General features: G+C 34.5%; 1 protein-coding gene across 1 annotated transcript in view; it reads left to right on the top strand.

Moving 5' to 3' along the window:
• LOC113516006 (homeobox protein Hox-A4) overlaps positions 1–20,092 on the top strand; it is a 30,968-nt gene extending 10,876 nt beyond the window's left edge. The window contains exons 4-5 of the mRNA XM_026900340.3: positions 16,044–16,201; positions 17,594–20,092. Coding sequence (XP_026756141.2) covers positions 16,044–16,201; positions 17,594–17,941 — 506 coding nt within the window. The 3' untranslated portion in view covers positions 17,942–20,092. The remainder of the gene's footprint in view (positions 1–16,043; positions 16,202–17,593) is intronic.
• Positions 20,093–24,599: the final 4,507 nt, after the last annotated feature.

Genomic DNA, 24,599 nt, shown 5'->3' with positions numbered 1-24,599 from the left:
ATGCCGGGACCGCACGGCGATGATGTTTATTTGCATAAACATAAGTATAATCATAAATTAGTTTTTGTCTATAGAAATATTATAGAGAGTAAAGATTTGCTTGTTTCTTTATAAAGTTTATAATGGATATACTCAAAAATTACTCGACCGATTTTAAAAATTCTTTCACCTATAGAAAGCTATATTATCAGCGAGTAACATAGGCTATAATACCATCAAATTATCAAATTCCATCTACCCATGCGAAACCGGGTCAGATCACTAGTGTATTACATATTTGAATTCATCTCGGTATTCAATATAATAACATCTGGGAAACAGGTATATCAAGTAATGATATCAAATGGCCCCACGCGAACGAAGTCACGGGCAACTACTAGTCTTTTAATGAATAATCATAGGCTTTTAACCCCACCTGCGCTATCGGTATATGCTGTAGAGGCATCAGTGAAGGAGGATAGGTTAGGATGCTGGCCACGATGGTTTCAAAGAGAGACTGCATGGAGGTCAACCAAATGAGGTCAATAAAAAAATGGGGCCGCTAGTCCTCATTACTAGCAATCCCTCCCACCCTAGCAACAATTAGTAATAAAACAAAAAATATAACACGACAAATGTCCCCGCTTATGATGGTACCACACCCGATGCTTGTAGGGAGCGCTAAGCCAATTATCAGGCAGCAATTTGTTCGGACAAACAAAGGGTCTGGCCCTTAACAAATTAAATCCACGTGTAGGGCAGTGCTGGGCATAAGCTGCAATTAGCAATATCGATAGTTTTGTAATGAAATGAAACAAAATGAACTGAAATGAAATGAAATTAGTTTATTTGCATTAAACAGTTTAAAACATGCTTTAAACATAATGCCTTTGGATAAGATATCTTCCAATAACCGAGTTATCCTCTAGTGGATAAGAGGGCACAGCGGATCTTATGGTAGCGATGCCGCAGACGAACTAGCTAGAAGAGGCTCAGGAACGAAGGTGATAGGCCCGTATCCACTTTTCCCTCTTCTGTTCTCGTAATTTCGAATATGGATTCGTCAAAGATCCGCTGACATACAAAACCAAAGATGGATACGGCTACTGATTGCAAACAATCAAAATTAATCGTGCCAATGGTGAATCAACGACTATCGAAACGTTAATTACATCTAGATAGGAAAAACCTTAAAACAATGATAGAGACAATAACGGGCCATTGTCCATTAAACAAACATTTATACACAATAGGAGCCACAGACAGCCCTCTATGTCGAGGCTGTTTCGACGCCGAAGAAACGGCTGCTCACGTAATCCTGGAATGTGAAGCTGTGGCCTATCAACGTTTACAAATTCTCGAAACGATGAGGTCGCTCCGTGAGGACTGTGAAGATCTCAGGAAGCTTCAGTGCTTCTGGACGGAGCTGGGTTGGCTGTACTAACCACGACTCATACGCACGACGGCCCAAATGAGAGGCTAAGTGCGGAAAAGAGAGTCCAATTTACATTACATTACATAATGCCGTAAACGACGTGCTCTCCAACTGTATCGGGTTGACTGGAAGAGATCTCTGTCAGAGATAAGTTCACCCTTGCTCACTATATTTATAAATGCATAATATTACTTGTAATTTACAAGTGCAAGAAAGAATATTACATATATATGTGTACAATTTTGGCATCTGTTATAATTGCCTCAAGAGATGTAGGCGTATATATTTTACATTTATATATATATTATAATTCAATTATGTTATATATTGTATTACATTTTTAAAAGTGTTTATTATACATGGAATGTGTTGTATGTATATGAATAAGGGTGTCAGAAAATGCAATTTATTTCGTTGCAACTCGCTCCGGCTGGGGGGGGGGTTTGTTAGTAATGGGCCCTATTACTAGCAATATACCCTTCAGATCGACCTCCCCGTGGTCCCCTCTTGAAACCAATGTGCTGAATTCCTAATATATTCATCACGATGGGCTAACTGACCTACCTTTTTCATTCTCAACTATCACCCCTCACTGGTGCCCCGCCAGCGTACCCGCTCTGGCTTTATTAATAATAATGTTTATTTCAGTTAACTAGGATCCACTTTTGTTAGTAACAATTGACTTAAAATATTTTAGTAAAAAAAAAGCAAATAATTTTATGGCCCCCTATAATAATTTTGACAATGAGAGGATCGGGCTATCGTATTTATTACATAATGCCCACAGAATACTGATACCGCTGCGATACAGTCGGTGTAACAGAGAAGCGATCTGTTTACATCTAATGGTATAAAAGTCATCTGTTGTTGCTTTGCGTGGTTTTTATTTAATGGATAATAATGGAATGGTAACCCCGCCTGCACTATCGGTATACACAAACAATGCACCAGTGAGAGATGATAAGGATGAAAAGGCTCACGTACATCTTGTCGATCATTATTCAACTGGAACTATATACACGATGGTTTCCCACGTAGAATATATATATATATATATATATATATATATGACCCCATTACTAACAATGAAAACACATTTACATTTATTTAAAAAGATGATCTCTGTAATGCTAAATTCAACAATTCAATTATAATTAATTTATTTTTACATTTTTTATGGTAAATTGTTCAATATATAATAAATTAACGGACGAAATAAAAACACTACCCTTGAATATATTTAAAAAAAAAACTAAAAAGTTGGCTTGACAAGAAAAATGCTTTTTTTTATTTAATGAATATTTTGGAATATTTTAAAGCCTGCGGTAAATATGTAACTCAATTAATGTAATTTGTAATTTGTGAAATGATTGTAATTTGTAAGCTGTATAATTTATTATTAATACGTAAATTTATTGACATTTATATAATATGACGATTTAAGTAAAATAGTATTAGCATAGTATAGTTAAATAAATTTTGTATGCCAGATTCTGGTGAAAAATGTTTAAATAAACACAATATTTAAATATTATATACCATCTTTTATACCATTTTTCAAACAAAACAAAGCTATTTGTATCTTATTACGGCTTATCACGCAACTACTACTCCACCAAAATGGATGTGCTTTCTATAGATGTACTCCTGAAGGTCTTATTTATATTTAGCATATATTTTATATATATATATTGTGTCATTATGTCCATAGGTACTGCTTATCCTATAAGCGACAGGATTACCTATTTCCATCAGGTGGGCAGTCAGTTTGTTTGCCATTCTAAGTTGATTAAAAAAATCTCGATACGCCATCTAGAGGAATATTTTATCAACTTCTGGAATCCACGCGTACGACACACCGAGCTAATAGCTTTTATAATTTTTTTATCGATATTCGACAAACGAACCAGTGCTCAACACTACAACCCTCGCGTCGACATAAAAGGGACAACTTTCAGTGGATTTACAGTAAGGAATCTATTTATACGGCCACTGAATGGACATAATCAAAATGTGTTGGAATATATTACTGGTCGTTGTAACAGAGCGGGTACTGGCGGTGTTCGGTTTGTTTTGACATACAAGCGTTGACCGCGGCTTTGTCTGTTTGAAATTTGTTACGTCACGTCACTTGTCATTCAAATCTGTCAAGGCCTCAGGAATGGTAACAAATGGGGGGTGTCATCATATTACAAACGTACAGATATAGTTTTTTTTTAATACAACTTAGAATGGCAAACAAGCTGACGGCCCACCTGATGGAAAGTGGTAACCGTCCCCTATAGACATGAGCAGTACCGTGGACATAACAGAGTATACTGTTTCGCCCATGATACCCCCCATGCGTTGCCATACCTGAGGACTCAGGTGTTATTCCTCTGTACCTAGTAAATTCACGCCATATCCCACCCTTCAAACCGAAACACAGCCATACAAACACAACTGCTTCACGGTAGAAACACGAATGGAACAGAAGTGCCCAAGCAAATGACTTATGTTCAAAGTCTCTCTCTAGTAGAATGGTAGTTTAGTGAGAATTGTATTATATTAACAATATTAGTAAGGTATTACAGTTTTTTTTTAATGGATGATAATGGAATGGTAACCCCACCCGCGCTATCGGTATACACCGGCGAGGAAGGATGATAGGTGAGGATGAAGCAGGTCAGTTAGCCCATCGTGACGGATTCAACAAGAATTGTTCTCGATGGTTTCCAGGGGGAACCACGTGGAGGTCGACCTAACAGGGCATATTGCTAGCAATGGGGCTGTCAAACTCTATTGCTAACAATCCCTTTCCCCCTCAAGTATTACGATTAGTACCAATTGTATGGTGAACTTAAGAACATGTTTAGGTACCATACGGGTGGCCGTGGGCGTGACTTGTTTGCACATGCGCTGTACAAATGCCATTTTACATTACATATATATATATATATATATATATTACTTATTATAATTATATTGTTTGAACTATCAACCGACTTTAAAAACGAAGAGTTCCTCGGACGACTGTGTTTTAATGTTGTTAAGCGATTTCTAAAATGAATAGATTTCCATTTGGTTTGTATATTCTGTAGAAATGGATAATATATGACAATATCGGGGAGACGGCATTAGTAATGGGGAGGTTAGTTCCCATTGCTATCGATATACTCTATTAGGTCAACCTTGTGACTAATTTATCGTTAAATTCGTAATGATTGGCTAACTGACCTGCCTTTTCATCCTCACCTATCACCCCTCACTGGCGTCCAGGATATATATATATATATATATATATTTACAACACATGGGGCAAACGAGCATGCGGCTCACCTGATGGTAAGTGACTACCGCCGCCCATGGTCACCCGCAACACCAGCAGCATTGCAGGTGTGCGTGGGAGAAAGTGCCTTGAAAAACGCACGGTGGAGGACCGCCACTCATCCAGATGGTTGGGATGAAATTTTAGTTTATGGTATTGTAATTTTTATCTCGATACAGCGTCTAGAATGATATATATATATATATAAAAATTGATAGCTAATAATAACATATGATAAGATAAATAGATGGATAATCTTAAACAAGCGAATGGAAGAAGCTTAACAACCTAAGATTGAGTTCCACAAAAAAAAAACCGACTTCAGTTGTATCTAAACCATATATTTTTCAATCTTACTCTTACTACCTCTTACTTTAGTACTATTTTCCTGTGTTCTCTCTTCGTTTTCCTTCGTCATTTTTTTCTGTTAAGTATGTGTATATTTTATTGTGTATATATTATATATGTATGTGTATGTATATATGTATGTATGTATGTATGTTTGTATAGTATTTGGCCACTATTGTTCTAATTAAGACTCATATATTTTTTTCTCAAATATCTCCCATATACAAATTGATATTTGAATATGGGAAATTGATATTTTTATATTATACTAGCTGACCCCGTAAACGTTGTTTTACCACTTATTGCGAAATATAAAAATCGCGATTAAAATACAGCGGTTGATCGTAAAACGGTGAAAATTTTAAGTTGTATGTATTTTTCAATGCTAAATCATAATCAAATAAAAATAAAAAAAAATTGTCAAAAAAATAAAAAATAAATTTTTAGGGGTGGGTCACCCTTATTATTGAGGGGTATTAAAAATAGATGTTGGCCGATTCTCAGGCCTACCCAATATGCACACAAAATTTCATGAAAATCGGTAAAGCCGTTCCGGAGGAGTTTGGTAACAAACACCGTGACACGAGAATTTTATGTATTAGATATTAAATGATTTTTTTATACAATTTTATTATATTAACAAGATTTAACGGTCCAACTATACCATTAATTAATGCTAAATACCATTAAATTGTAACACATGGATCACTTGTTACCAATTTCTATGGTGTTAACACTGTTATCGATTAAATTATAACTTTACCAACTTAACAATAAGGGTGGTAATAGTTTGACAGTTATTTCCTTGCAAGGGGTGGACAATAATTTATTTATTGTTAACAAATGGGGTGGGATTTTAAATTGATTCACTTTGTTCGCTAATTTGTTTGTTTATATTACAATTGGGGGGGGCGCTAAATGGGGTCAAAATGGTGTTGATTTGAAAACAAAAAAACTGAATTAATTAAATATTTTTAATTATAAATTTGGTAAGTTTTGATGAACAATTAAAGACACACTACTTCCTATGCCACTGCGTTAGGTTGACTGGAAGAAATCTCTTTTAGAGATAAGTTCGCCTTTGCTAACATTGTTATTAACTTATTGTTGTTACTGTATGTTTTAGTGCAATAAAGTATATAATATAAAGCATTTATTTATTTATTTATTTATTTTTAGATAACTTGGATCCTATTTAGTTAGTAAGTGTACTTAGAAACTATGCAAAACTAAAGCATCGATAAGAATATTGATAAAGTCAAGCATTTACTTGTGATTTGTAGCTTTTGTACTTCATAAGTGTAATATATATATTTCTTTTTGAAAATTGAAAAATGCTGAATGAAATGAAATGAAATAAAATTTTGGACATGTTCAGTGTATAATGTTTGTGCTCATAATCAGATAAATAGGTTTTTTTTAATGGGTGATAATGGAATGGTAACCCCACCCGCGCTATCGGTATACACCGACGGGGCACCAGTGAAGGATGATAGCTGAGGATGAAGCACGTCAGTTAGCCCATCGTGACGAATTCAACAAGAATTGTTCACGATGGTTACCAGGGAGGAACAAGTGGAGGTCGACCTGATAGGATGTATTGCTAACAATGAGGTTGTTAAATCTCATTACTGACAATCTCTTTCCCCCCAGATAGGTAGGTTAGATTGTGGTCTGATGAAAGAAACAAAAATGATCTTGTTTTTTCCTCACATTCACCAACTCACATTGGTAAATCCTAAGAATTTACTGGTAAAACTTAACATTTACCAATGTACGGGCCTTAGGGGGGGAAAGGGATTGTTAGTAATGGAGACTGAGAATCCCATTGCTAGCAATATACCCAACCAGATCGACCTCCTCGCCGTTCTCCCTGGAAACTATCATGGTTAATTCCTGATGAATTCATCACGATGGGCTAACTGGCCTGTTTTCATTCTCATCTGTCACCCTTCACTGGTGCTCCGCCAGCGTATCCCGTTAGCGCAGGCGGGGTTACCATGCCATTTTCACCCATCAAAAACAAAAATGTACGGGCTTTTACAGTAACATTTATTTATTTATTTATTTATTTACACTCACCCATACAAAATATTAATGAGAAGTGATACAAAAGGTGGCCTTATCGCTAAGCAATCACTTCCAGACCATCTTTGGGTAGAGGACATTGAGAAAAAGACAAAGAGTAGGTGGCGCACTATTATATAAATATTATCATATACAAACATATATAGATACATACATACATATATACACATACATATATAATATATACACAATTAAATATATATATAACATATAGGTACATACATAGCATGCTTTATCTATGTCCAAATAAAAATTAAAACGACATGTGACCTAAACCATCATCACGGTGCAAATGCAGGGGACGGGTAGTGTTAATCGTAACACGCATTACAAATGTGAACAATCGAACCCCATCGCGACCCCTGGTGTTGTGCATTATGAGAGTTTTTGTGGCCATTTTATCCCAACATAAGCTATCTGTGAAAGAGATGTTTTTTTATATTAGAAATAAACTTAATTTTGTAATATAAAAACATACTCTGTACGCATTCTGAAATAGAAATAAAAATTAAAAAAAAAAACTTTTTCTTCAAAAACGATTTCTCCTAACACAAGCAATCTTTGATTAACAGTAAATTTTTTTTATACAACTTAGAATGGCTAACAAGCTGACGGCCCACCTGATGGAAAGTGGTAACCGTCGCCTATACACATGAGCAGTACCATGGACATAACAGAGTATACTGTTTCGCCCATGATACCCCCCATGCGTTGCCATTCCTGATGACTCAGGTGTTATTCCTCTGTACCCAGTAAATTCACGCCATATCCCACCCTTCAAACCGAAACACAGCCATGCAAACGCAACTGCTTCACGGTTGAAACACGAATGCGACAGAGGTACTCAAGCAATCGACTTTTGTACAAAGTCTCCCTCTGGTTCAATAGTTAACTTTTTAAATCAAAATTGTTTTACCATAAAAAAAAAAATTTTTGAATTCGACACTTTCAACACAAAACCGCGCAGACGTTATGATATTATCATCAAATCATTGTCATTTTGATTGATTATAGAAATGACGTACGAAAATCGGTAAATAACGGTCAAATTTGTGGTGCTCGTGTTCCTGAAACTTAATCTATCTATACTTATAATAAATCTGTAGAGAGGTCAATTCTGTACATGAAATATATTTCCAAAATAACTATCAGGCGGTGATTAGTGATCGATACTGATGCCAAAAATGCAATCAGAAAAATTTTGTCTGTCTGTCTGTATGTTCGTTATAGAAACAAAAACCACTCGACGGATTTTAACGAAACTTGGTACAATTATTCTTCATACTCCTGGGCATGTTATAGTATACTTTTCATCACGCTACGATCAATAGGAGCAGAGCAGTGAAGGGAATTGTTGGGAAAACGGGAGAAGTTAGTCCATTTTTAAGCTTCCGTCGCGCGTGCAGCCTTAATGGCCACTTTTTAAAATGTAAAAATGTCCACCCGTGCGACGCCGGGACGGGCCGCTGGTATTATAATAAAATAAAACTTCAATTGTGACAAAGCCAGTTATTTTGACCTCAAAACTAAACTGCTAAACCGATTTTGATAACATTTCTAACGGGACCAATCTGTAAGTATATCTACTTACAGACAAAAAAGAATTGTCCAAATCGGTTTACAACCGACGGAGTTATGAGGTGACAAACATGAGAAAAAAATACAAACGAATTAAAAACCTCTCTCTTTTTTGAGTCGGTTAAGTAAATTTAGTATTTATATTTCTCGAATAGAATATTTTCATTTCACAATTTTACGAAATGATTTTCTTAATTCTATATTAGGTAGGTACTTTTTCGTTTTATATTTTTATAATAAACTTTTATGTACAAATTCGTCTACGTGTCCGGGATTTTTTTATGGGTGAAAATGGTATGGTAACCCCGCCTGCGCTAACGGGATACGCTGGCGGAGCACCAGTGAAGGGTGATAGATGAGAATGAAAACAGGCCAGTTAGCCCATCATGATGAATTCATCAGGAATTAACCATGATAGTTGGGGGAAAGGGATTGTTAGCAATGGAGACTGAGAATCCTATTGCTAGCAATATACCCAACCAGGTCGACCTCCTCGCGGTTCTCCCTGGAAACTATTGTGGTTGATTTATTGTTGAATTCGTGACTATGTACCAACTGTCCTGCTTTCACTCTCACCTATCATCACTCACTGGTGCCCCGACAGCGTATATCGATAACGCAGGCGGAGTTACTATTCCATTATCGCCGATAAAAAAATAACCCTCTTTTGTTACCGGATTAAAAAAATATCCTACGTCTGAAGTTGGTACACATTTACAAGATTTCATTAAAATCGATCGAACGGTTTCGGAGATTAGCGTGAACGGACATTGTTTTTTATTTATTGAAGAAAATTATACATAACAAATAAATCTTGCTTAACACTTCTGTAACATAATACATATTAAAAAAAAAAAACATGCAAATGCATGCAAACATAGATTAGGAATAGCGCCTAAGGAATTTATAGAATTACTATTTATTCTATGTTACAGAGAAACACCTAAGAACAAGGAATTACATAGAAGGAGTGATAAAATTGTCAATTCACAGCAGGCTAGTGTATAGAAAATGTTATACGGCCTTATAACCCTACCATATTCAGATACAACCTGCTTGCATACTTTCTACATAAACTGTGTCAAATATATAATCTAGTAATGTAAAATTTGTCATTGACAAATAATTGACATATCAAATATTTTCTACACACTAGCCTGCTATGAATTAAGAAAAATAGCAACTGATGGTGTATCTTGCGTCCTCTTTTTACTAATTATATTTGCATAAGAAGAAAGGAGGCAACCATATAATTTACAGTTTTTATTTTGCCATTACTTCTATGTGAGAGAAAGACTCAACAAAGATTTTTTAAAATGCATTTTATTCATAATTGACGCGAGCAAAGGCGCGTATTACATACAGCTATAATTTAAGTATATGCCAAAATGACAAGTAGCATAACAACGTCCATACAATGACGTTAGCGCGCCCGGCGGAGCACAAGACGCCAATCAGGGTAATTTGATTTGTTATGGCACCCCGCCATCCCCTATAACTCCCCCTTGGAGGAGCGACCAGATCCCTACCTCCCCCTCCCCCACCGGTACGAATAATACGTAAACACAATATAGAATTACATTGTTGACATTTAACAAAAGAAATATTACATAGGTAAGGTGCCCGACTATATAAGTGTACTAGTTTTTACCCGCGACTTCGTCCGCATAATCGGAGTGTTGTTGATTGACTAGAACATAGTCTATGTCCTTCTCTATACCGAATAGTATGTTACCTACAAACATTAAGATTGGATGAGCCGTTAAGACACAATGAAGTAACAAACACACTTTCACATTTATAATAAGTAGTTTGTGTTCACATAAATTCATTATTTATATATATATATATATAATTAAACGTTTTGAAAAAAGCAACAGCTGGCCGTTCTTCTTGACTGAAAATTGTGTACCGAATGGGCGGTAACGAAAAAAAAAAACTATTAAAAAATACTTAAATCCAAGTTGACTTAAATAAAAATATGTCTTTCTTTCTAATGTTAATATGGATAAATGTAATTAGTACTCGTATTGTAAATAAAGAAAAAAATAATAGAGGGATTTAACACAATAGCTTTCTTACTAGTTCTTCTGTGCCTAAATTGAACAGTGAAGAAAAAAAAACATGCAAAATAAAAAGTAAAAAAAAAAACGATTAAAAACGCGTCATGTATAAAAAAAAAAATATATTCCTTGATTCTTGATATTGCAACAAAAACTGCACGTTGCGATGCAAAATCTGCTTATAATAATAAAATATATATATATATATATATATATATATATATATATATATATATATATATATATATATATATATATATAAATTCATTTTTGAAGATAAAACCTAATTTTATTTGCACTAAATTAATTTAATTTTTTTTTATTCAATAAAAAAGTGAAATAAATTCATTTTTGAAGATATTAAGCTGTTTATTTTTTTATGCCACTTACAATGCCCAAGAAACAAAGGGCCCATCTAAAGACAAGTGGTAATCGTCGCCTGAGTGTTACCATGTCATGCCTTCAACCTATAAACATTATCACACTATGTGGAAAACCAGAATATAGGCATACAATCACAGCTGTTTCACGAGAGATACACGAGTGAGACAAGAGCAGGTTTTTTTCTCTCGATAAGAATGGAATTTTTGGATCTACCATCCGCCAGCGCTAAAAAATGAATACAGTGGCGGGGCACCATGTGAGGGATGATAGGTGAAAATGAAAAGACAGATCAGTTAGCCCATCGTAATAAATCCACCTAGAATTCAGCACGATGTTTTCTAAGGGGGACCACGTGGAGGTCGACCTGACAGGGTATATGGTGATAATAGTAGTTTTCTCCTCAGTGGGACAGAGGTAATAATCCATGCAGACGATTTTGTTTTAACTAATAAGTTTATAATTTACTTATTCAATATAAAAAATATTATAAAATACTTTTTTATAGATAGAAGAAATCTATAATACTCAAATATTAATAACGGAAAAGTAGAGCAACGTTCCCGGCGCGATTCCCAACCTAAGATTTACGCGTTCCGTTCACAGAATACAAGCTAGCGATTACGGCTTAATCTGCGAGCCGCCATTGTGGATTTGTTTATGGCCATATTGATTTATTGTCTATGTTCGGAAAAAGGCGGGAAATTAAATGGTATACGTCACAACTATATGTGCAACATTAGAGAATAGATAAAAACATCAATTGTTAATCAGAAAAATTACTATAGTCTATTACAATGGAACGTAACAAAAATATTTAAAAAAAAAACTTATTAAAAATGTAAACAAAATAATAATTGATTCGACCATAAGGCAGTTTTGATGTTTAATAATAGAACAAAATAAAAAATATGCTTTATTGATTAAATATTTCGATTTGTTTATTCATAATTCTATTTAAAGAGTGTTTCTGTGATCCCCCTATCTTATACTTATTGTGTTCAGAAATACAGTAATAGTAAAATTTTATACAAATAATATGAACAAAGGTAAATTTATCTCTAAAATAGATCTCTTTCAATCAACCCAACACAGCGGCATAGGAAGTTTTGAGTCGGCATCACTAGTGCCAGAAAGTATTGAAAACATATATTTAAATACTAGTTTTTTTTTTTTTTTATACAACTTAGAATGGCAAACAAGCTGACGGCCCATTCGGAACCATTCGGAACCTCAATCTAACACGTTTTAATAACGTAGTTAATAATCAAAAGAATTACAGAGGTATGATTTATGGTTGTCATGTATTTGTCTGATTTTTTTTATAACAATATCGATTTAAAATTAATACCTTCATTGATATCTCAGAATACAATCTGAAGCGTCGCTTTTGAAGGCTAAAGATATTGTCTATGCGCCTATTCGTGTTTCAACCGTGAAGCAGTTGTGTTTGCATGGCTGTTTCGGTTTTAAGGGTGGGATATGGCGTGAACTTACTGGGTACAGAGGAATAACACCTAAATCCTCAGGAATGGCAACGCATGGGGGGTATCATGGGCGAGACAGTATACTCTGTTATGTCCATGGTACTACTCGTGTCTATAGGCGACGGTTACCACTTTCCATCAGGTGAACCGTCAGCTTGTTTGCCATTCTAAGTTGTATAAAAAAAAATATACCTATCTATAGTTCAAAAAGTCAGTAAAATAAAAACCATTTATGGAATAGGCATAACTATTGTCCCCCATTCATATTTGTACCTTAACTGCGTTACCCACAATATGCTTGTCTAAATAGTGATTATCATAAATTACAAACAGTGTAAGAAATAAAACTAAATCATCCATTTTAAAGCGGCCATTAAGGGTCCATACCAAAGTCACGTACGGTAAACAAAACAATTTTCATATATTGATTTTTGATTCCGGCACTTGAGCACGGCTTTCTGTTTGATTTTGGAACATGCGCGCCCGTTTAATATATTTTTAAATATTTTTCGAATGTTTGTACTACGGCTGTATGGATGTGCAGCCTTTGACCGATGTGAAGTTTGTACTTAATTGCTTTTTTTTTTTTAATACGACTCCCACATATGCAAACACAGACCGATATTCCATACAGCTATAATACAAATACTATAAGCAATCAAATTTAATAAGCTGTCACCGCATCGGCCAGCCTTTCACCACAAATTTCGATTTGGTCAAATAAATTAGGCAAATATTAAAACTAATAATTTGAGATTTTATTCAACAGTTAGCTATTTCCTGCGGTTTTACTCGCGTGAATTAGTATAACATACTGATTCGCAGGTAAACTTTATATAAAAATCGTTTGCTTGGGTACCTCTGTCCCATTCATGTTTTCACCGTGAAGCAGTTGTGTTTGCATGGCTGTGTTTCGATTTGTAGAGCATATGACAGTGAATTTTCAAGGTCAAGTGAAGTTTCAAGTAACACCTGAGTCCTCAGGAATGGCAACGCATGGGGCGTATCATGGGCGAAACTGTATACTCTGTTATGTCCACGGTACTGCTCATGTCTATAGGCGACGGTTACCACTTTCCATCAGGTGGACTGTCAGCTTGTTTGCCATTCTAAATAGCATAAAAAAGGTAGATTGTTCAACACGCAGGTACTGTGCCTAACTTCATTAAAATCCGTTCAGCCGTTTAAGAGTAATTAAGTATTAAACATACAAACATAATTGTAAACTTTCGCATTTATAATTTTAATAGAATAATCACAAAAAAAAAATACACGCATAGTGTTAAAATAAATAAACATTTAAAATCAAATTATACAGATTAAATATATAACCACCGAAGAAATTAAGTAATGATATCGACCCTCCCCGGGAGTCGAACCCGCGACAGATGCGTCACGGATTTACCGTGGCGTTTATCGTTGTGCAAACAGTACCAAATGTCGCGTTCGCCAAGTGTTGTAACTCTAATTGATAATTATCATTTTTATTGGCTCAGCCAGGGCTGTCGACCCTCCGTCCACGAATACGGCGCACCGTTTAACCGCACTTGATTTTATGAACAATTATTTAATATTACTTCCCTTCCCTTCCATTCTATTCTTTCAACTATATATCCCCGGGGGAAAGGGATTGTTAGTAATGGAGACTGAGAATCCCATTGCTAGCAATATACCCAACCAGGCCGACCTCCTCGCGGTTCCCCCTGGAAACTATCATGGTTAATTCCTGATGAATTCATCACGATGGGCTAACTGGCCTGTTTTCATTCTCATCTATCACCCTTCACTGGTGCTCCGCCAGCGTATCCCGTTCGCGCAGGCGGGGTTACCATACCATTTTCATCCACCAAAAAAAAAACTATATATCCCTAATTTTATAAAGAGGAAATATTAGATTTTTTGTATGTTTATTTATAATGGATAAACTCGAAAAACTACTCGAGCGATTTTAATAATTCTTTCACCTACAGAAAACTACATTATCAGAGAGAGAAAAAAATACCTTAGTAAAGCTGTGTTTTATGACGAAATTAGATTATAAATAAATATAAAATAAAATATAAATAAGGCTTCTCTTTATGTACTTACTAGCGACCCGCCCCGGCTTCGCACGGGTGCAATGCTGATACTAAATATACCTAACTACTACAGAATGTCCTTTTAAACAACGTTTGTAGCTTTTTAGTCATTAGACAATACAAACATGATAAAGAGCTATAGGGCGAAGCGCGGCCTCCGACGCGCCGCCGCACCGCTATGTCCCCTGCATTTTAAATCTAATATTTTCGGAAATATTCATTTAAATTACATGCTGTAAAGAGCCATATTGATCTATATTAAATGGACAATGTATTTAAGGTACTTAATTGGATAAAAATTAATGCTGTATTGCTTAAAATCACTTCGTAAATAAGCCATTTTTTTCCCGTAAAATGTAAAGGATAAAAAATGGTTATTGTGGGATATCCATAAGAGATAGACATATACCATCGCGGAGTTTTCTGTAGACCTTTTCATTGTGTACAATACTTAGTACATTATTTTGATAAATCTCGTAGGATTCAGCCTGCGTTTGCAATGTAAGCGGAAAAAAATGTGTTTATTTACGACATCACATTAGAAATCTCTAAATTTATCAGTGTTCCTCTACAATATTATGCATGTATTTTACATATGAACCTTTCTCTTGAATTACTCTATCTATTAAAAAAATCCGCTTCAAAATCCGTTGCGTAGTTTTAAAGATTTAAGCATACATAGGGACGGACAGACAGCGACAGCGACTTTGTTTTTATACTATTTAGTGATAATCAAGATTTTTAAAAACTATACAAATAAATATCATATGCAGGGACAAACGAATTTAAATTCAGCGTCAGTGACAACCATATGGCAGTTAAACGCGGCGCTTTTGTGGGATGAATTAACACTATCCCCTTGATTAGATTGTATGATAATGTGATTGCATGATGTTTTGTATGCGAGCTGTGTGTGTGTGTGTGTGTGTATGTGTGTGTGTGTGTGGATCTGCAATTATTGGACATTTGGTGTTCTAGGAAATATACAGGTACTTAATATACAAATATTGAGAGGGGTGGAGGGGGATTGCTAGTGCTTCAAGTAGTCCCGACTGGGAACCATCGTGTTGCATCCCACATTCACGATACGTTATTCATCACGATAGGCTAACTGACCAGCCTTTTCTTATCTATTTTTATATTTTTGATATATATATTTATCTATTTTTCTATATATATAAATATAAATATAAATATATATATATATAATATATATATATATATATATATATATATATATATATATATATATATATATATATAGTGTTTTTCAATAATATATCAATTCATTGTACACAGGCGCTCCACACGCCCTCCTCGGCAAGACGCGACGGCCTAGAACGGCCTTCACGTCTCAGCAACTCCTGGAGCTGGAGAAGCAGTTTAGGATGAACAAGTACCTCTCCAGGCCGAAGAGGTTCGAGGTTGCCACCAGCCTTATGCTGACGGAGACACAGGTTTGTGGTGTTAGCGACTTGTATAAATAATTTTCGCCGTGTGGTCCCGGCATAGAATAGGCCACCCCTTCCTTTCTCGTGGGTGTCGTAAGAGCCGACTAAGAGAGGGCGAGATATGGGCAGCAGCGTCCCTTTTAAAACATTTTTAAAGTCTGAGTGCGGTTACCAATCCGCCTACCAAACATAGCAACTACTGGCAAAACCCCCAAGGGGAAGTCTTATTTTCGACAAGAGAGTTAAAAGATGATATGGTGATCGAGATGAATGTCCAGACGAACCTAATATATAGATATCGGATCGGTATCCATATTACACATGGCTAGAACAAGTACTTAAATACACAAAGATCTAAACAACCTGAACTCAATTTAGGCCATTAAAAAAAAATTGGTGCAGTTTGGTAAATTAAATAGTATAAAAATGCAAATGGCAACCGCGTCTGTGCTGTCAATATATGCTAACAAGGCACCAGTGAGACAAATTTATTTTTTCTTTAAAAAAAATTACCGTAATCCGAGATGGCAACATTACATTTCCAGCTGTTTTGCTAAAAATCACAAAAACAATGTCAATGCATAACACGACCGCACCTTTTTACGTGGACCCCAAACAACGGTGACGTTTACAAAAGCGCGCCAAAACACTTGTCAAGTTGAGCGATGGCGGATTTGAGCTTACAGTCATAGACAAGATTATAGGGGAGGGCCGGAGGAGTGCCATAAACGTTATTGCTTGTGTGGGTTTAAATATTAATCTCTGACGCCCCTCAGTAATTTTGGGAATGGTTTTAGGTCGCTTTAGTTTCTGAAATAGCACATGTTTGCTATTTCACATTTATTTATACGGCACTTTGTAAGATTTTCATGTTACAGACACATTTACAGTAACGAAGTGGCTTCCTTCTTATCTAATATTATAAATGTGAAATGAGTTTGTTTGTTTGTGGTTTTTTAACGATTAAACCGTTACTCATGATATTTGGCATACACGTAACAAGTTTTTGGAATGGGGAAAATTATAAGCTACTTTTTATCCTAGTAAATCAATATATTCCAATCATGCGAAGAAAATCGTAGTTAAAAATTACTTAGGAAATAACTGTTATTATATACTTGGTCAATTATACAGTATTATCATGCCTACTTGTATAACAATTAGTTCATTACCCTAAGGTTGTCTTGAAAAGATTGCTCTCAGCAATAAGACCACCTCACTGTACTCATACAACTGTATCGTCACATTATTAATTGTCTCGCTTATTCCCTATATTGTATAATGCAAATAAAGCATACTCATTCATTCATTCATTTTTTATATCAGTATTTAATGTGTTATTTTTTTTTTGTCTTATTGAAAAATGTATATTCATAGACAACTTTTATTTTTGCACAGGTAAAAATATGGTTCCAAAACCGAAGAATGAAGTGGAAACGGTCGAAAAAAGCACAACAAGACTCCAAAAGCAAGGACTCGCACACGTCACACCAAAACGACGAGAAAAGCAAACCAAAAGAAATTCCTTTGCCCGCCGAGCCCGAAAAACCCCAACAAATGGCGGCCGATTTGACAGCCGTTAAACCGCCCATCCTGGACAGGGATAGAATTATTGCGCTAGAAAGGGAGAGGGCGATAGCGGCGGCTAATTTTAATTCGAATTTGGAAAACAATAGGCGCGGATTGGTCGTCATGAGTCAAGATGGCGGACGTCCTAATGACATGTTTAGGCCATACGTAGTATGAAAATAATGGTCCTTTTTTATTAGTGTTATTGATATATTTTTTATTTATATTTAACAAGAAACATTTCATAATATATTTTATGGTGTAATATAACTAAAATAAACAATAAGAAGAAGCGATTGCTTCGTATTCCAATGCAATGTTACAAGACTACATTCACACATACCATTATAAATCGTGATACAGAGTTGCCATTTTTTTTTTAATGCATTACCAATTATAGGTTGAAATCATAGCCGTTTTAAGAGTTTGTTAATGAAACAGTACAGTGTATTAGAAACATTGAAAAATATCAATTATTTCTGAAAATTAACATATAATTGGGACATTGCCGTCATCATCATTATCATGTCAGCCGATAACTGTCTACTGCTAAACACTGGCCTCCCACATAATTAGGAAGGGGGGGGGGGGGGGGGTTGCCATACTTTGTTGTACTTAGATAAAAACACTTTTAAAAGAATCCTAACATCTACGATTCCAACCTGTATTATAATTTTGTCCATTTAATGCTCTCTCAAATCAATTTCAGTGCTCAATACATACTTAGGCTCCTATGTAGGTCGATAAAACACAGCCATTCCGTGAATTTAGTGCTTCTCCATTAAATGGTGGATCGTTTAAAATAGGATTACAAGAAATTTCCTTAATACATGCTGTAAGTACCAACTTCTAATTTATACAATACTAGCTAACCGAACCGGTGTTGCACGACTTTTTTGGGAATAAAATACAGCCTATGTTACTAGCTGATAATATATGTTTCTACATGTGAAAGAGTTTTTCGAAATTGTGTGTGTGAGTATTTTTTGAGGTTATCCATTACAAAGAAAAAATCAAATTATTTTTATTCATTATTACTTTAGACAATATATTCATTCAATTATTATACATATATGTATTTATTTATATAAAATAGATTATATTTTATTAATTTATGTCAATTTATGTGTAACATTTAAATTGTTTCTGTAAATTTTAATGTAAATTTATTTAGTTGTAATAATTTTCAATTTTAAATTCTGTTATTATTTTCAAGGCTGGCAATTTCTCCAATTATGCAATATATTTATTGTTTTTAGCAATGTAAGTATTTAATTATAACAATTATTATTATTATACGCGTATAAATCAAGATTCCAAATATGATGTGTCCATTACATTATTCTTTTTGTAAATTGTCAATTTTTTTTTTGCCATAAATTAAATTTTCAATGCATACACTATTACAATTAACATTTTAATATAACAACTACCGGTTTAATTTACGTGTCATTTGGTCGAGAGAGCTCGACTAGTTTCAGGACCATTCAGGGACCCTTAGTCGTGAGCAGGTGTGACGCGAGTGCGGGCCTCTCGATCTAAGTACTCGTAAGTTAAACCGGTAGTTATAACATTAAAATATAATGTGTAAAAACGAATTTTTTTTACAATAAAATCTACTTACATATTGATTTATATGTATTTGTATATAACATTATATAGATAGAGTGTCTCCATACAAATGCTTCGAGAAAAACGTGTCAACTTTTTCATACAATTTCGCGTGATAAATAGTTATGAGCGATTCCTTTATAACTCTATATTTATTTTTCTTATAAATTTTGCACTTTATTAATGCGTAAACATTCATTTTATTTATTAAATAATTAATATAGACACGTCAATTTACATTGTATGCGTAAGTATATGGAACTCAATTAAAAAAACTAGTCTAATTTGACAATTAGCTGTCAAAAAGTTGACACGTTTTTGAGGCTCGATGCTCTATCTATGCAATCTAAGGTTTATATTTAATGTATCATAGATAATAATACTATAAGTTTTAAGAACTGATGCAGGCCAAAAATATTAATAGAGAATTTAGATTTATTTTTATTTTTTAATAACTGTGAGTACTTAGTTATATAAATATAGAATAAATGAATATACGATTGAATAATGGACATCTTTATACAGTATTATTAGTAATAAATTATTAGGATATATTTGAATGTAATAATAATAACTTAATAATTTATATTCAATAGTTCTTGTCTTTTTTTCTTTTTAATATTATTATACAGAGGTTTCCAAACTTTTTTACTTTTTTTTTATGGATGATAATGGAATGGTGACCACGTTTGCGCTAACGGTATACGCTGGCGGGACACCAGTTTTGACAATGAAAATTTTTTGAATACATCTAGAATTCATGGATGATACATGACAGGGTATATTGCTAGCAATGGCATTAATAGTCTGCATATCTAACAATGCCTTCCCCCAACTTTTTTACTTCGCAGTGTACTTACAGGTTTAATATTTTGTTTCGCCTCCCCATAGACGTTAGTACTCCAAAGTTGGTATAAAGATACTAGCGATTTGACACCAAGTTTCATCATCATTACCATCATCATACCAGCCGTCAACTGTCCACTGATGAACATAGGCCTCCCCCATAAGGAGAGGTTTGCCAATACTTGCCACGCTTGACAAACGAATTGGCAACCGCAGTTAGCTTTTTGATGCTGTTTTAACCCTTCTTTGTATAATGGTGGAAATTTCCATCATAACATTGAACGTCCAAACATTTTATAAAAGAACAAGTTCACTTCGAGTTGACCGTGTCTGGATACCTTTTTAATGTCCATTGCACAAAAACAAAACATAGCTGTCAAATTTATTTTTTTAACCATTTTTCCTTTAATTTTGAACATGAATTATGTATATCACCTTAATTTATTTCACCAGTAAAAAAAAAATCATGCAAAGAAGGGTTAAGAGGGACGCTGCTACCTAATCCTAGACCAATATCAGTTGGCTCTTACGACACCAACGGGAAAAGAAGGGGTGGCCCAATCAATGCCAAGACCAATAGAATTTACAATACAATGATAATCAATGTGACATGTAATCTTGGTGATGACAACTCAACAAGAGCATCCCACGGCGTCCCTCTACACCAGGGGTTCCCAAACTCATTTTGTCTACTGCCCACTTTGAGAATAAATTATTTTTTAGCGCCTCTCTTTTTTCACCTACTTAAAAACTATTACTTCAAGATCACCACCCCCTTTCCCGAGTCTTTACATAACGCCCCCATTTTTTTTTCTGGGTCTCTTCACTCTTGTTCACTTTAGGCCTGCAGCGCCCACAAGGGGGCGTTATCGCCCACTTTGGGAAAGGCTACTCTATAGATACTGTAAACGTACCGAGGCTCCACGGCGTACATACACTTTGGAAACCTCTGATTTATAAGTTTAAATATTTGATTTAAAAAATACCCAATTATAAAAGTTATTGTTCATTTCCAAATATTTCCTTACAAATGGCGGCCTAATTTTATTATGACCATTTTAATAAATTATTATTTACATACATTAAAACTGACATAAAATATGTCGGATACAGTTCCTAAAAAACTTTTTTTTTTTTAATTTTTTTCTTTATGTATGAATGAGTGAATTTGTATAATTATTGTAAAAAAATATAGAGACTAGCAGGTATTACTAGGCATGGGTAATATACCGATCCGATATATATATATTTACCAGAGGGAGACTTTTACAAAAGTCGATTGCTTGAGTACCTCTATCCTATTCGTGTTTCAACCGTGAAGCAGTTGTGTTTGCATGGCTGTGTTTCGGTTTGAAGGGTGGGATATGGCAGTGAATTTACTGGGTACAGAGGAATAACACCTGAGTCCTCAGGAATGGCAACGCAATGGGGGGTATCGTGGGCGAAACAGAAACCATGGTACTGCTCATGTCTATAGGCGATGGTTTCCACTTTCCATCAGGTGGGCCGTCAGCTTGTTTGCCATTCTAAGTAGTATAAAAAAAATAGATTCCTCTGGACATTGATGGCGGGAAAAAGGTCATCCCCCATTTCGATATCGCCCATATCGGTCGGATATCTATTTTCGAATATGTTAAAAGTATGTTATACAATATTATTTTTTATATAACATACTTTTAATATATCTGTTATTGAGCCAATATATGTATAGATATCGTAACCACAATATATATATATATATATATATATTGCTATATATTACCCACTCCTAGATATTACTATTAATAATAACAATTGAATATGAATTAATCATAATGAAAATGTATACTAAGTAGATTCTATTTAATGTAAGGTATAATAAAAGTTATGTATACTAATTGAATTACTTAAAACTATATGTACTGTGGCTGTAAAGTGGTTTTTTAGATATTTTCCAAAAGAGAAATGGTCTCGAGCCTAATCTATTTTTCTATAGAACAAGTATGTTTTAAAACATTTTCAAAAACAATCTTACATCATCCGCCATCTTGCAGTTACAATCAGATTAAAAGAATGTAATTTATTTTATTGTTACTTACACTTAGAACTGTTTCATTTGTCCCTTCGTTTAGCATTAATTCCGCCTTGTACTTTACACTGCAGGACAAGTGAATAAATAAATAACAGATTCTCGTAAAATATACCCACACCATCCGCCATCTTGTGACGGCGGCCATTTTGAGAATATCACAATCTTAAGCATATTGTATTGTTATAAGAACTAAGTTCAATTCCAAATAATAATAATACAGTCAGTTTAAGTATTAATTTAACTTGCAAAATTTAACCCAGACAAACTAATAAATATTTGTTAAAATAAACCAACTTAAGAGCCCAGTATTGCTACGACTACTATGAATAATTTTTGTATATATAAGAATATATATATATAGGTATATATATATATAATTAAAACAATACCAAAATTAATGAATATAGTGTTTAATTTAAACATAAACATAGAATAATTGTAATATAAGTAAAAATTATGTGCAAATTTACAAAATATAGAAGTTATGTTAATAAAACGTGGTTTTATTTACGTATAGCTAATATTGATACCGATCTGATATCTATATATTGGGTTCCTCTGAAAAAAGGGTCATCACCAATTTCAATATGGCCGATATCGGTCAGATATCTATTTTCGAATATGCTAAAAGTATATTTTTTTTATACAACTTAGAATAGCAAACAAGCTGACGGTCCACCTGATGGAAAGTGGTAACCGTTGCCTATAGACATGAGCAGTACCTTGGACATAACAGAGTATACTGTTCCGCCCATGATACCCCCCATGCGTTGCCATTCCAGAGGACTTAGGTATTATTCCTCTGTACCGTGTAAATTCACGCCATATCCCACCGTTCAAACCGAAACACAGCCATGCAAACACAATTGCTTCACGGTTGAAACAGGAATGGGACAGAGGTACCCAAGCAATCGACTTTTGTACAAAGTCTTCCTCCCTCTAGTAATACAAATATATTAAAAGTCTTAGTCAAATTATCTAAAAAAATATATTGGATACATACATACATATCCGTTACGCCTGTCTCCCATTAGGGTAGGCAGAAACAATGGAACGCCAAATGCTTCGATTCAAACAAACCTCTTTCGCTTCTTCCACATTCATCAATCTTTTCATACACGCTCGCCGGTTACGGGTACTTTTAATTTGGCCCTTCTTCAGCACGTCGCCTATTTGGTCGACATACGTCCGCCTAGGGCGGCCCCTACCGACATCTCCATTCATTCTTGCTCGATAAATCTCTTTCGTAATTCTTCTTTCAATTCTATATTGGATAACAGACTTTTAATATATTTGTTATTGGATCAGTATATATATATATATATATATATATATATATATATATATATATATATATATATATATATATATATATATATATATATACTAGCTGACTCGGCAAACGTTGTTTTACCATATACATTATTTCGAGAACTATACATGAAAATTTCTAGTACTACAATTACTATATTCGATTGCCATCTTGCAACCCTATTGCGGCATATAAAAATCACGATTAAAAAACAGGAGTTGAACGTAAAAGCGTGAAAATTTAAATTTGTATATATTTTTCAATGCTAAATCATAATAAAATAAAAACTAAAAAATTTTTCAAAAAAATAAAAAAGAAATTAGGGGTGTGTCACCCTTATCATTGAGGGGTATGAAAAATAGATGTTGGCCGATTCTCAGACCTACCCAATGTGCACACAAAATTTCATAAAAATCTGTAAAGCCGTTTCGGAGGAGTTTGGTAACAAACACCGTGACACGAGAATTTTATATATTAGATTGATCCAATACTGAAATAATTTCTCACCCTTAGTTTCATTATTATATGATACCTAGTTCTCACTAATATTATAAATGAGAAAGTGAATTTGTTTGTTACCATATAACGCCTTAACGGCTTAACCATTCAGTATGAAATTTAATGTACACGTACTATACGTAATGGGCTAGTCATATAACTCTAGGAACCGACAACCAATGGAGAAGAAAGGTTCTTGAGTGGCGACCCCGTATGGGCAAACTCAGTGTAGGATGACCCTCCACTAAATGGAGTGACGACCTCAAATACATTGCAGGGAGTCAGTGGAAACAGGTGGCTCAGGATCGTTCCTTATGGCAGTCTATGGCGAAGGCCTATTTTTTTTAATGGATCGGTATACACTAGCAGGGCACCAGTGAGAGATGATAGGTGAGGATGAAAAGGCAAGTCAGTTGGCCCATCGTGATGAATACATTCGGAATACAGCACGGTGATTTTGTAAACTACGTGGAGGTTGATTCGATAGGATATATTGC

This window comes from Galleria mellonella, unplaced genomic scaffold, assembly GCF_026898425.1.
Source record: "Galleria mellonella isolate WM207_F2 unplaced genomic scaffold, CSIRO_AGI_GalMel_v1 utg424, whole genome shotgun sequence".
In the NCBI taxonomy this organism is placed as follows: Eukaryota; Metazoa; Arthropoda; class Insecta; order Lepidoptera; family Pyralidae; genus Galleria; species Galleria mellonella.
The sequence above is the reverse complement of the archived record's forward strand: the minus strand, read 5'-3'. Positions and strand labels throughout refer to the sequence as shown.